The following is a 12389-nucleotide window of genomic DNA, read 5'->3' as shown; positions in this document are numbered from 1 at the left end:
AAATGATGCTAGCAGCAGGCATGAGTCAATCTTCTCTCCCTCTCAGAAAGGATTAATGATGATAATTGTACAAAATTCTCCATTTAATATTGATTTTAGAAAAGGTAACCGTAGGGTTCTGTAGTAGGAATGTCGACTACTTTCATTCATCTTTCTGAAATCTGTAAGTGGTTTCAGCTGTTGAACATTTAATCTGTTCTCTGTATAGATCTCAGACTTCGGGTTGGCGAGATGGAATGGATTGTCTAACTCGCAAGATATCAGTATGGATGGTTTCTGTGGCACAATCGCATACCTGCCACCAGAGCGTTTAAGGCAGAAGAGGAATTCTGACATTAAGCATGACGTATACAGGTTAGACATTTTCGTCTTCACTCTTAATGGAGGTTTGTATAATAATTGGTCACATAAATTGGTGAGGGTGACTAAAGATGGCTGCCAGTGGTGGCACTTTCTGTTGGAGCAATCATTTTGTTCTGGCTGTAGGTGAGTTAAGCTCTTGTGGTTTTTCTACAGTGCTGGTGTTGAACCAACATTGGAAAAAAATCCCACGGCCAGAAATTCATCTTAAAAAAAAAAAAAAAAAAAAAATACTGCCTGTTCCCGGTGGTGCGGAAATGGTCCCTGGCAAATTTCGGCACAAATTCCTTGGGGTTTCTCAGCAACCAGCAGGGTCAATTATATCAAGTATCTGCCCTTGTTACAATTGCCCCAGGCAGCTGCCCTTTTAGACCAGTGGAATTTAAAAACTGCATGTCACTGAGAGTTGATGCTTGGGAATATTTTATGCAAAGATATCAGAGATGCTGATGCGAATAGCAGGAAGTGTTACTGTCCCCTGCTCTGTTCAAGCACTTGTAACTTCGCTCAGTGCCAAATTCTTGTTTGACCTTTCTCGATAGTTCTAACGGCTCTCCAATTGTTTCTTTTCTGGTTGCAGCTTTTCCATTGTCATCTGGGGGACTTTATCACAGAAGAAGCCTTTTGCAGGTATGTCCCCTTTTCCCACCGATGTATCTGAGGTCAAATAGCCTTGGTCCACCAACGCAGACACTTCCTGTTTTTAAAAAAAACAAGAATTTCAATCAAATAAACCATGTTATTCGATCTGTCCTGTAATTAAAGGCAGATTGCCATCTTTGAGGTGGATATGGACTATTTCTTTCTCACTGTCTTGGGTCTGTGCTGTGGCTGATGACTCATCCTTTCTTTCCATTAATTTGGGAAGAGTGGAGTTCCCAGTCTCTGTCCTGGCTCCCATTTTGTTCCTCCTTCATATCAATAAGCTTCTCCACTCTATCCAACCCTATTCCATCTTTTGCTGATGTTTCCACTCTACATTTATCAACTTCCTACAGAGCGTGCTCAACCTTCATTCCTTTTACAATGCAAAGAATTTTTTTTGATATTGGAATGTGGGCAACGTTGGCTTGGTTACATTTATTTGTCCATTCCTAGTTTTCCTCTTTTGAAGCAAATATTAATTCTCCCCTCAACAGCTCCTAACTCTCTCTGCCCAAGTCTGTCCAAAGTTTTAATACTGTTTTCATATCTGAAAGACTCTTCTAACACTGTTTAACACTCCTGGGCAGTTTAGAAAAAAAATTGTTATCTGATGAGTGACTTTTCTCTCACTTCTAGTACAGTTACTCACACTCACTCACTCTTGCACACTCTTTCACTGTTACTCACCCGCACTTGCTCACTCTCTGTCTCTTACTCACTCAGATGCATGCGCACCACACACACACACACACACACACACCCCGTTGCTGCTCCGATTTTTTTGTAATCTGTAAACATGTTATCCTCCACTCTCTTCCTCTCTGTGTTGGAACCAAAACTCATTGCACTGTCTCCTATTTGAAATCATTGTTTCCTGGACTTCACACTTGGGAACTTCTTAATTCCTTCTACAGCTTTCATACTTTCAAAATGCAAGCTTGGTGTCGATCACTGCTGGCAGATTGACCTCACCTTGACCTTTTCCAATCTAGGTGGTGTCCTGTGCTTTGGGCTATGGCCTTTTAGAATGAAAAAAATACATCATGCAAAGATCTAATTTGCATCATGATGATGTATTGATCCATATTGAGAAATCATCTTTGGGTTACGCTGGATAAACAGTGCATCACTTGTGGATGGTGACATTACAATACATATGATGCACCATTTCTCTGGACTCTTCTCCCTACCCTCATCAAAAATTAAACTTTCCTGAAAATCAGGTTTAGATTCCATTTAGTTTGTGTGGATATTAATTTGAGGATGTTAGTTAGCACTAGGAAACAGAACACTTTCCATTACTGCAGTCACATCAGCTTTAAGTACTCAAGTCAAGTATAATCGGTGAAAAGCTCTCTTTACTCTCCCTCGGCAATGTGCCCCAGCTACAATGTCAGAAAAGCACCCCCTGGCACATTTCATGCCGGTCATCCTCATTAGTTGGATTGCTGTGAATTCAGCAGTAATTTTGTACTGTGGGCCTATGAATTGAACCTACCCAAATTCATTCCATGTAGGATCCCTACAGGCAAAGGAGAATTTCATCACATTAGTCTTAACTGGATTTGATTAGAAGAACCAAAGATGCAAGGTGAATTCCTATTACAATGCATCGCCAAGTCCCTGGCTGCAATGAGTTGTTGCAAGTATCGCCCATACTGGGATACACGGCAGTGGTCTTCATGTGTTGCCAAGCATTCTGATGTTTTTAATTATATCTGTTTGGCCCAGTTGGTAGCACTCTAGCCTCTAGATCAGAAGGTAATGAGTTCAAGCCCCATCTCAGGGATCAGTATTCATGATCCGAGCTGATATTTTAGTGCAGTACTGGGAGAGCGTTGCCTTGTTGGAACTATTGGGAGTCTTTCCAGTGTCCTGGCCAAGATTCCTCCCTCAACTGATACCGCTGAAAATGCTGGTCAATCGTCTCATTGCTGTCTGTGTGACCAGATGTAGAATGGCTACTGTTTCCCTGCATAACAACAGTTACTGTACTTCAAATATGAAACATTGAGATGTGATAAATGCATTTAAATGCAAGCATTACTATTTATTACTTTAAACTATACCGACTTACTATATTGCTTTTCAATTTTTAGCTGAAACAAATATCCTGCACATTATGGTCAAAGTAGTTAGTGGTCTCCGTCCTGAGTTATCAGCGATCCCTAAATCTAGGTCACCAGCGTGCAAGAGTTTATTAAAACTAATGCAACGATGCTGGAAGGAGAACCCCAGCGCCCGCCCTACATTTCAAGGTAAAACTTGCTTTAAAAAATATATTATTTGAGGAGTATTGTCATTGGCACAGGTAGAATAATGCAACAGGAAATAATCTGCACCCCCACCCACGCTATCCCACCCTGTCAGTAAACTATTTCTTTGAGTATTGAAGGTCAGAGATGTTGATGCTGGATAGTAGAATCTTCTATCGTCTGTTCTGAGAATCAACATCCAGTACTCCCAGGGCAGGTGCATGTTAGATTGTGGCTTACCTACAGCTTCAGATGAGCGCCTTCTTACTGCACCAGTGTCTTGTTTCTTCTGACATCAGTCATCCTTCTATGTGCAAGACTCACTAATGCTAATTATTGACAGTTTTGTGTTATGCGCTTGTACCCAATGGGAACTGAACTCAGATCGTCTCGTGTGTGCGTGCATGTGTGTATTGAGAGAGAAATTTCCATCCTCCCTAGTTTGCCCTGGTCTCAGGTTAAAGGTATGTTGGGATACTATCCTTTCACCTTACCTATTGTCCAAACCTATCCCCATGAATCCCCCTCTGATCTCTCCCTTGTCTGTCTAATTAGTACATGTTTAAAAATAAATGTTATAATTTTGAAGGCACAATAGGCAAAGACGACTAATAACGCAGTTTGTTTTATCTTGAAAGAAATCACTTCAGAAACTGAAGAACTTACCACCAAACCACAGGAGATGGCACAAGAGAAGCCAGAGCAGGCTTTGGATTTTGGCCAAACCCATGAGGCAGACAGAAAGGTAAACCTTACTTATATTTCTGCTTTAAAGGGGGGAATTGAATCAAGTTAGAATGGTTCGTAGAAGCACTTGCTGAGATTGTGTTCTCAATGCTTGATCCCCAACTTGATAGCGTAACTTGCTAGGAGTCTCTGGCTAGGCATCTCGCTATACATCAAACTTGATTGGCAAATGCTACTTCCTGATTATCATAGAAGGTTACGGCACAAAAGGAGGCCATTCGTCCCATCGCGTCCATGCAGGCCGAAAAAGAGCTATTCAGCTTAATCCCACTTTCCAGCACTTGGTCCGTAGCCTTGTCGGTTACGGCACTTCAAGTGCACATCCAAGTACTTTTTAAATGAGTTGACTGTTTCTGCCTCCACAACCCTTTCAGGCAGTGAGTTCCAGACCCCCAACGCCCTCTGGGTGAAAAAGAATTCTCCTCAGCTCCTGTCTAATTCTTCTACCAATTACTTTAAATCTATGCCCCCTGGTCACTGACCCCTCTGCTAAGGGAAATAGGTCCTCCCTATCCACTCTATCTAGTCCCGTCATCATTTTATACACCTCAATTAAATCTCTCCTCAGCTTCCTTTATTCCAAAGAAAACCCCAGCCTATCCCATCTTTTCTCATAGCTAAAATTCTCCAGCCCTGGCAACATCCTCGTAAATCTCCTCTGTACCCTCTCTAATGCAATCACATCTTTCCTGTAATGTGGTGACCAGAACTGTACGCAGTACTCAAGCTGTGGCTTAACCAATGTTTTATACAGTTCTAGCATAACCTCCCTGTTCTTATATTCTATGCCTTGGCTAATAATGGAAAGTATCCCATTTGCCTTTTTAACCACCATATCTACCTGTCCTGCTACCTTCAGGGATCTGTGGACATGCACTCTAAGGTCCCTTTGTTCCTCTACAGCTCTCAGTATCTTCCCGTTTATTGTGTATTCTCTTACCTTGTTTGCCCTCCCCAAATGCATTACCTCACACTTCTCTGGATTGAATTCTGTGTGCCACTTTTTTGCTGCTAAATAATGCTCAGGATTGGGAACTTTTTCCCCTGTTCCCTAAGCAATCAAGTTTACTAACATTGTAATTTAATCATGTTTTAAATGATATTGAATCCTGACCAGGTTGGCCATTTATTATTTGCAAATACCCAGTTCCTTGTGCCCAGCAGTTACTGACAAAATCTGGAATAGAAACAGGAAATGCTCAGCATCTAATGAAGTGAAAAGACATTTGGGTTTGAACAAAACATCTCAAGTCTAGGGGATCCTCCACTACCTGCTATAAAGGAGGGGAATCCCCCTCCCCCCCCCCCCCCCCCCCAGTGAATAATGGAAATTGGGAGATGATGGAGTCCTCAAATTTTGGCCTTGCACTTATGGCATAGCAATACTCCAAGCACTGGACTCAAGGCAAATAGAAGACAAATAACAGTGAATTTTATTTTTTTTTGGACTGAGGTTAATTTATGCCCCACAGGAGTGGTTGTCAGCTGGCTGCACAGTGAGGTGACATAAGGCTTTGTCCCAATAAAATTCTTTTGGATAATTGGGAAAACTGATAACAGAAGCACAGATAATAGATATTTGGTTCAACATAGTTCATACTTACCACTTTCTAAATTCACCTGCAGTTGTAATGCAGTGGGAGAGTAATATTCCCACACAATTTGTTGGCACATCCAGCCAGAGGAAGGTGCTGAGTGGAGGCCAACCTCTTTCCCAGATGTAAAGAGGGAAAATCAGAGAGCTGGTTACCTCCTAATAACTGGTGGTAGAGCTACACTGGCAGCCTTCAGCTGGAGAAGCACAGGGGTGTTCTAGATAAGGGAATAATTGAGGAGAATGACTTTTTAAAAAAAAAAGACACTTGCCATGTTTCTCATTGTTGGTTAATTGAAGATAATCTCTATGGAGAGAGAACTTTCTAATCATCCTTTTAGAGTGGTCTTTATTGCAGGATTCAGTGATTGCCTCACTGCCCTGGTTCAAATCAACTCAGTCTGGTGGGATGAAAGGCTACTCTTTTCTTTATATATATCGTCATTACATGCAGGTACAGCAAGCAATTAGGAAAGCAAATGGTATGTTTGGCTTTGTTGCATGGGGGTTGGAGTACAAGAGCAAGGAAGTCTTGCTGCAATTATACAGGGCTTTGGTGAGACCACATCTGGAGTACTGTGTACAGTTTTGGTCTCCTTACCTAAGGAAGGATATACTTGCCTTAGAGGGGGTGCAACGAAGGCTCACTAGATTGATTTCTGGGTTGAGAGGGTTGTCCTATGAGTAGAGATTGAGTAGAATGGGCCTGTACTCTCTGGAGTTTAGAAAAATGAGGTGATTTCATTGAAACGTTTAAGATTCTGAAGGGGCTTGACAGGGTGGATGCTGAAAGGTTTTTTCCCCTGGCTGGAGAGTCTAGAGCTAGGGGGCGTTGTCTCAGGATAAGGGGTCGGCCATTCAAGACTGAAATGAGGAGGAATTTCTTCACTCACGGTTGTGAATCTTTGGAATTCTCTACCCCAGGGGGCTGTGGATGCTCAGTTGTTGAGTATATTCAAGGCTGAGAGTGATAGATTTTTGGACTCTTAGGGAATCAAGGAATTTAGGGTTTGGGCAGGAAAGTGGAGTTGAGGTCAAACATCAGCCATGATCTTATTGAATGGCGGAGCAGGCTTGAGGGGCCGTATGGCCACTCCTGCTCCTATTTCTTATGTTCTTTACGGATCTATGTAAAATAAGTTTGGGCAGTCCGAACCCAGTTGCTACTTGGTTTGAATCCAAAATCAGGAACTGCCTATAATCTGTCACTGATTTGATGCCTTTACTGAAACCACCTACAAGAATGGCCGGTGTGGGGCAAGGAAATGCCACGCTAGTGAAATGGGAGGTACTTCTCCTGGAGTTAGGATTAAGGCATATTGTTGAATTTCAGTGGAGAAAGCTTTACTCTGCATCAAATGAATGCTATAGCTAACTTGGAAGTGTTTGTTACTGACAGTGGCTGCAAACAATAGGAAAATGTGCCACCCTCCAACACACCTCTTGCTCTTGTTGAACACAGGATTGAGGAAAAAAAAAGCAATATCTTGTATCAATCCAGGTCTTGAGCACATAATCTAGACTGACACTTCAGTGCAGTACTGAAGGAATGCTGTATTGTCAGAGATGCTATCTTTTGGATTAGATGTTAAACTGAGACCTGTTCAGGTGGACATAAATAAAGATTCCTGGCACTATTTGAAGAAGAGATGGGAGTTCTTCCAGTGTTGTGACTAACGTTCCTCTCTCCACCAACACCACTAAAACATATTATCTGGTCATTTACTGTTTGTGGGACCTTGCTGTGCACAAAATGGTTGCCGCGTTTGCCTACAAGATCACAGTGACTATCTTAAAAAGGCAATTCATTGGCTGTGAAGCAGTTTGGGACCTCTTAAGGATGTGAAAGGTGCAATATAAATGCAAGTTTGTTTCTAGCTATTGGAATGCTTGCAATTGAGCACCACTGAGTCACCTGGCGTTGAGTCTTGTGACATCTTGGCCTCTAGTTGTTCCAATGGACCAGTTTAGCCAAGTCTTATGTAATAGTTTCAAGAAATGTAACCAAACTTGAATTGCTTTCTAAAGGATGGTGCACTGTGTTGCTTGAACTAATGCCCAATTAAACATGATAGAACGATATTATGTTTCTATGCTTTTGCTTTCATTTCGGCTACTGGTAAGAGTAAAAAAAAGACTTATTAAAGGAAAGCAATGGGTGTAACAGCACAGCAGAATTACTGTGCGCTGTTTACAGCAGCAGAGCGTGGCTCAGTCACAGTCCCACTACATTACAGTCAAGCATTGTTTCCAGTACTATTCTTGTACAATTTGCCTAGTTTCTCAATCTATAGAGGGGAGGGCAGGCTGAGGGAGAGAATATAACTATTGTGCGCAGTCATGTACTGCTCACCAGACTCCTACATTCATCCTGTCTATGTACGAAATGTCATGCGCTCTATTTTAATCTCAGAATCCGCCAGTAGAAGTTGAGCAGCCGGTGCAGAAACGCCAGTCCAATCGGGTCTCTGACAGTGAAGAATGTAGCCTTTCCCAGCTACTGTCCCAGCTGGACTCGGGAATCTCGCAAGGCTTTGAATCGACTGGCAATGAATGCCCAGCGACCGGGGAGATGGCCGACAGCAAAAAGAGACTGTCGGGAATCTCGTCAATTGACTCTGCGTTCTCATCTCAAGGATCTATGTCGTTATCTTTTGGGAAGGAGGCTGGAGGAATTGGTAAGTTTATTAAAGGTTGTAACAAGGTGACGTTTAGCCAGCCTTGCCATTGGACTTCCATTGCAGCAGTTCCCATCAGTCATATTTTATCCCCTGAAGGTGTTGACTCGTGGCTGGGTCATGGTTGCAAGGGTGCTAGCTGCCCTCTGGTACAATTCTTCATACGAGCCTAGGCTGTGAGTGTTGGCAGGGAATTTGACCATTGGAGGCCTCACAGCTGACTCATCTAGACCACACACTTGATTTTCAAATGGGGGAGGTCACAGACAGTGATCAGGAGTGGGAACACTAACTGTTTTTCTTTCCTTTCCTAGCCTAGAGGTCCTTGGAGCCATTTATAACACCCGATTATCTTAGTATAAAAAGGCCAGGGATCAAACTGGGAATCTTCTGGTATGTGCGGCTTGGTATCTCACACTGAGGTGCATTTCACCACCGAGCCATCATGGGTGCTTAAGCTGCAATCTGAATGAATCCTAAAGGAAATTCATTATTTTCATGGCCATTCAGTCAGGCAAATTTGGTGTTTGGCCAACAATCTGTTTTGGGCAGCCATGGTTACTGGTATCAACAGTTATGGTTTAGCTCTTTCAACTGTCTTAACACTATTCACACTGGAGGCAGCAGGCCAAATGGCAACACTCAGTGTGACTTTGGTAAGAACAGTCTGCCACTTTCAGTTTAAAATATAAAACCTATTTAAATTGCTGTTACAGCTTGTTTATCAGAGGTGACTGTCATAGCAACAATCTCTATGTCGTTAAACTCTTCCCCCGTGACCCAATGGACTTCTACCTTCTGAAGTGTAATTATTGTAGGTATAGAACATTAAGTTACTGTGGTTTCCAAATTCTGACTCTTATTAACATCGTGCAGTTAAAACTGCAGCATTGATCTAATTTTATTTTTCTAACTCAATAGTTCAACTGGAAGCTTAATGTATTCCGAGCGTCTCGCAGTGTAGGTGCCTTCAATGGAATTGCTTGAATTTTATGCCAATTCATGGTCATTGAATGAAATATTTATCCAATTCCATCTAATCTTTTTTCACTCCTAAAACAGTTGATATGTTTGTACATTTAAAAAAAAATAAAATTCCCTGTGTGAAACACAAGCACTGATTCTTTTCTTTTTCTTCCAGAACAATCCGTCTCCGATATACCGAAGAAGAAACTCTATGAAGCCATCATGTCTGGGGACGTTGGGAAGTTGATGAAACTCCTGCAGCCTCAAGACGTGGACCTGATCTTGGACGATGGCATGAGCCTCCTCCACTATGCTGTTCAACTGGGCAACGAGGAAGCTGTCAGGCTGTTGCTTTTGTACAACGCCAACCCTAATGTAGCCAACAAGCGAGGGTCAAGCCCACTTCACCTGGCCGCAGAGAAGAACCTAAAGGTCATTGTCGAGCTACTTCTCGGGAAAAAGGCAAATATAAACACCAAGGACGAAGATCAGTGGACTCCGCTCCACTTTGCGGCACAGAGTGGGGAAGAAACCCTTTTAAGACTACTACTGGACCGGAACGCTTCAACAAATGAAGTGGACTTTGAGGGTCGGACAGCACTGCATGTCGCTTGCCAGCATAGCCATGAAAATGTGGTACGTGTTCTCCTGAGCCGGGGGGCGAACGTCCAAGCCAAAGGGAAGGACAACTGGACACCTTTACACTTCGCTGCATGGCAAGGCCACCACATCATCACAAAGCTTCTTATCAAGCAGGCTGGGGCAAATGGGGATGCGCTAACAGCTGACGGAAGAACCCCACTGCACCTGGCAGCCCAGAGAGGGCAGTACAGAGCAGCTCGTATCCTTTTGGAATTCAAGAGCACCGTGAACATGAAGACCTCGAGCCGGCACACCCCTCTTCACCTGGCTGCCGAAACTGGGCACACCAGCACTTCTAGGCTCCTGATCAAGCACGGCGTGGACATCAATGCAGCAACTGGGGAAGGGTGGACCTCTCTTCACCTAGCCTCTGGCCATGGGCACCTGCCCACCGTGAGAATGTTAATCGAAGAGAAGGCCAACGTTGAGGCCACGGGTCTCCTCCAGAGGACAGCCCTCCACCTAGCAGCGGACAAAGGGCATGGTGAAGTGGTAAGAGTGCTTCTCGGCAGCACAGCGAATATAAACGTTGCAGATGACGATGGGCTAACACCTCTGCATTTGGCAGCAAAGGGTGGACACCTGAAATCTGTTGAGATTCTTCTTGCTAGTGGCGCTGACGTTAATTTGCACAGCAAAACATTTCAGACTCCATTAAGCCTGGCTCAAGAAACTGGAAATGGCTTAGTCATTGATGCACTTCAACACCTGACAGATTCGGATATAGAAGTATTGTGAGGTGGCTAAAACCTGAGACTGTTGCCAACAAAAAAAAAAACCTCAAATCCTGCTGAGTTATTGCACAAGATTACCTGAGGTGGACAACTGCTTGTACTGAAGACTATTTTGCTGCCTTGTTGTTTATCCTCCATTAATGTAACTGTCCACTTAATGGGTGTTGACAGGAAATTATCTGAGAGGAATTTCCATCATTGCCTTGAGATTATGAAGGACAAGGTGTCTCCTACTCAGATTTCAGAATTTAGTAGTGTACGGTGTGCCTCTACATTGCTAAACCCCTCTACACTCTCCTAAACACAATACATTGTGTGCTTTAGTGGATGGGGCATCTTTCATGCCCTCTAATTTTTATCACTATTCACACAACTATTTCATTGCTGAATGGACAGCATGTCATAGTTATACAGCACGGATAGAGGCCCTTCGGCCCATCGTGTCTGTCACACCAACCACGTCTCTGATATCTGCCATCTCCTAACAGTCTCTTAAACTTGGTACCTTTCAAACTATGCGCACTGCAGGTATTTACTGATGACAGTACCTAATCCTACTGGGGCCTGTGAGGTAGAGAAGCCATAATCTGCTGCACTTCGAATAATCATTTATATTCACCTTGCTCGTGATAACCGTTTTGAAGATGATATTACTCTCTGGGATTGCAAGAAAACAGATCTCCAAGATGCTAACCTGCAATTGCTTTGCAATAACACCGAGCTTCATGATTTGTGCCACAAGGAATGTTGCCTTTATACCAGACACCAAACTGTTATCGGATTCATTTTGCATCTGATTTGCCGCCTTAAGTGAGGCGGTTGTCTACTAGCCTTAGAGGCAAAAATGAAAAGCAACATTTGATGGGAAGCCTTCGTATATAGCAGAGACGTTATGTGGGATAACCTATTCTGTCATCTCTCCAGTACACACATTTATACCAGTTTTGTTATTCCTTAATTGTAGCACTGTTGTGTTTGACCTGGATGTGCAGGAACTTGCTTTATTGAGTCTAAATGCAATTTGATTAATTTTTTTCCTTATCCAATAAGGAAATTACTTATCTGATAGCATGCATGTAAGGAGTGATTTACATTCCTTGGACCAATTATTATGTAACAAGCAAGTCTATTGTATCTAAAGGCTTTCAACCATATAACCTACGTCATTGCCAAGGGGTCATGAGTTCAAATGCCATATTGCCAGTGCTGTATTATTGTAGTTCAATTCCAGTCTTTCTCTTGTAGATGTCATTTGGCATTTTTGTTTGCAAGTAATGTAATTTTCAGGAATTTTATATTTAATAAATGTTATAAAGGAAAATTATACCAAAGCGGGGACCCTATGTAGATCTTGGTAATAATATTGTCTGAATAAACTGGGTAACTTACGCTTTGCTTGTCACACAGCTACAGAAAAGATAGTCTTTATAAAGAAACCTTTTTTAAAAAAATTGTATGAACTATAAACTCTCCATTTTGTTTTTTTTTTGCATCAATGGCCCTTTTAAGAGTTTTTAATCTGGAAGAGCAAAGGGGAGGCTATAATTGGTCTCCGAGCCTAAGGAGAGGGGAGAAATCAGCCAAGATCCTCATGCCCGAGTGTTTTGCAGTGACCCTCGCTAGAAAGTGTGGTTGCCCAGACATTGAGTGAGGACAGGATTGGTCTTGGCTGTGATACCCTCAACAGTCAAATACCCCGCTGTCCCAGGCTTTACATGTAATGACTAGCCACTTGGGCAAGACGCTGGAATGCTACCAACCCTGTGGA

The 12389-nt window shown here is 42.8% G+C and overlaps 1 protein-coding gene across 1 annotated transcript in view; it reads left to right on the top strand.

Annotated features, from left to right (window-relative positions):
- The window catches only part of ripk4 (receptor-interacting serine-threonine kinase 4), a 41782-nt gene extending 29665 nt beyond the window's left edge, over window positions 1-12117 (top strand). The window contains exons 3-8 of the mRNA XM_067993325.1: window positions 209-354; window positions 941-990; window positions 3105-3263; window positions 3899-4005; window positions 8015-8279; window positions 9421-12117. Coding sequence (XP_067849426.1) covers window positions 209-354; window positions 941-990; window positions 3105-3263; window positions 3899-4005; window positions 8015-8279; window positions 9421-10625 — 1932 coding nt within the window. The 3' untranslated portion in view covers window positions 10626-12117. The remainder of the gene's footprint in view (window positions 1-208; window positions 355-940; window positions 991-3104; window positions 3264-3898; window positions 4006-8014; window positions 8280-9420) is intronic.
- Window positions 12118-12389: the final 272 nt, after the last annotated feature.

The sequence above is a fragment of the Heptranchias perlo genome, chromosome 11 (genome assembly GCF_035084215.1).
Source record: "Heptranchias perlo isolate sHepPer1 chromosome 11, sHepPer1.hap1, whole genome shotgun sequence".
Taxonomy (NCBI): Eukaryota; Metazoa; Chordata; class Chondrichthyes; order Hexanchiformes; family Hexanchidae; genus Heptranchias; species Heptranchias perlo.
This window is presented reverse-complemented; position numbering and strand designations above follow the sequence as displayed.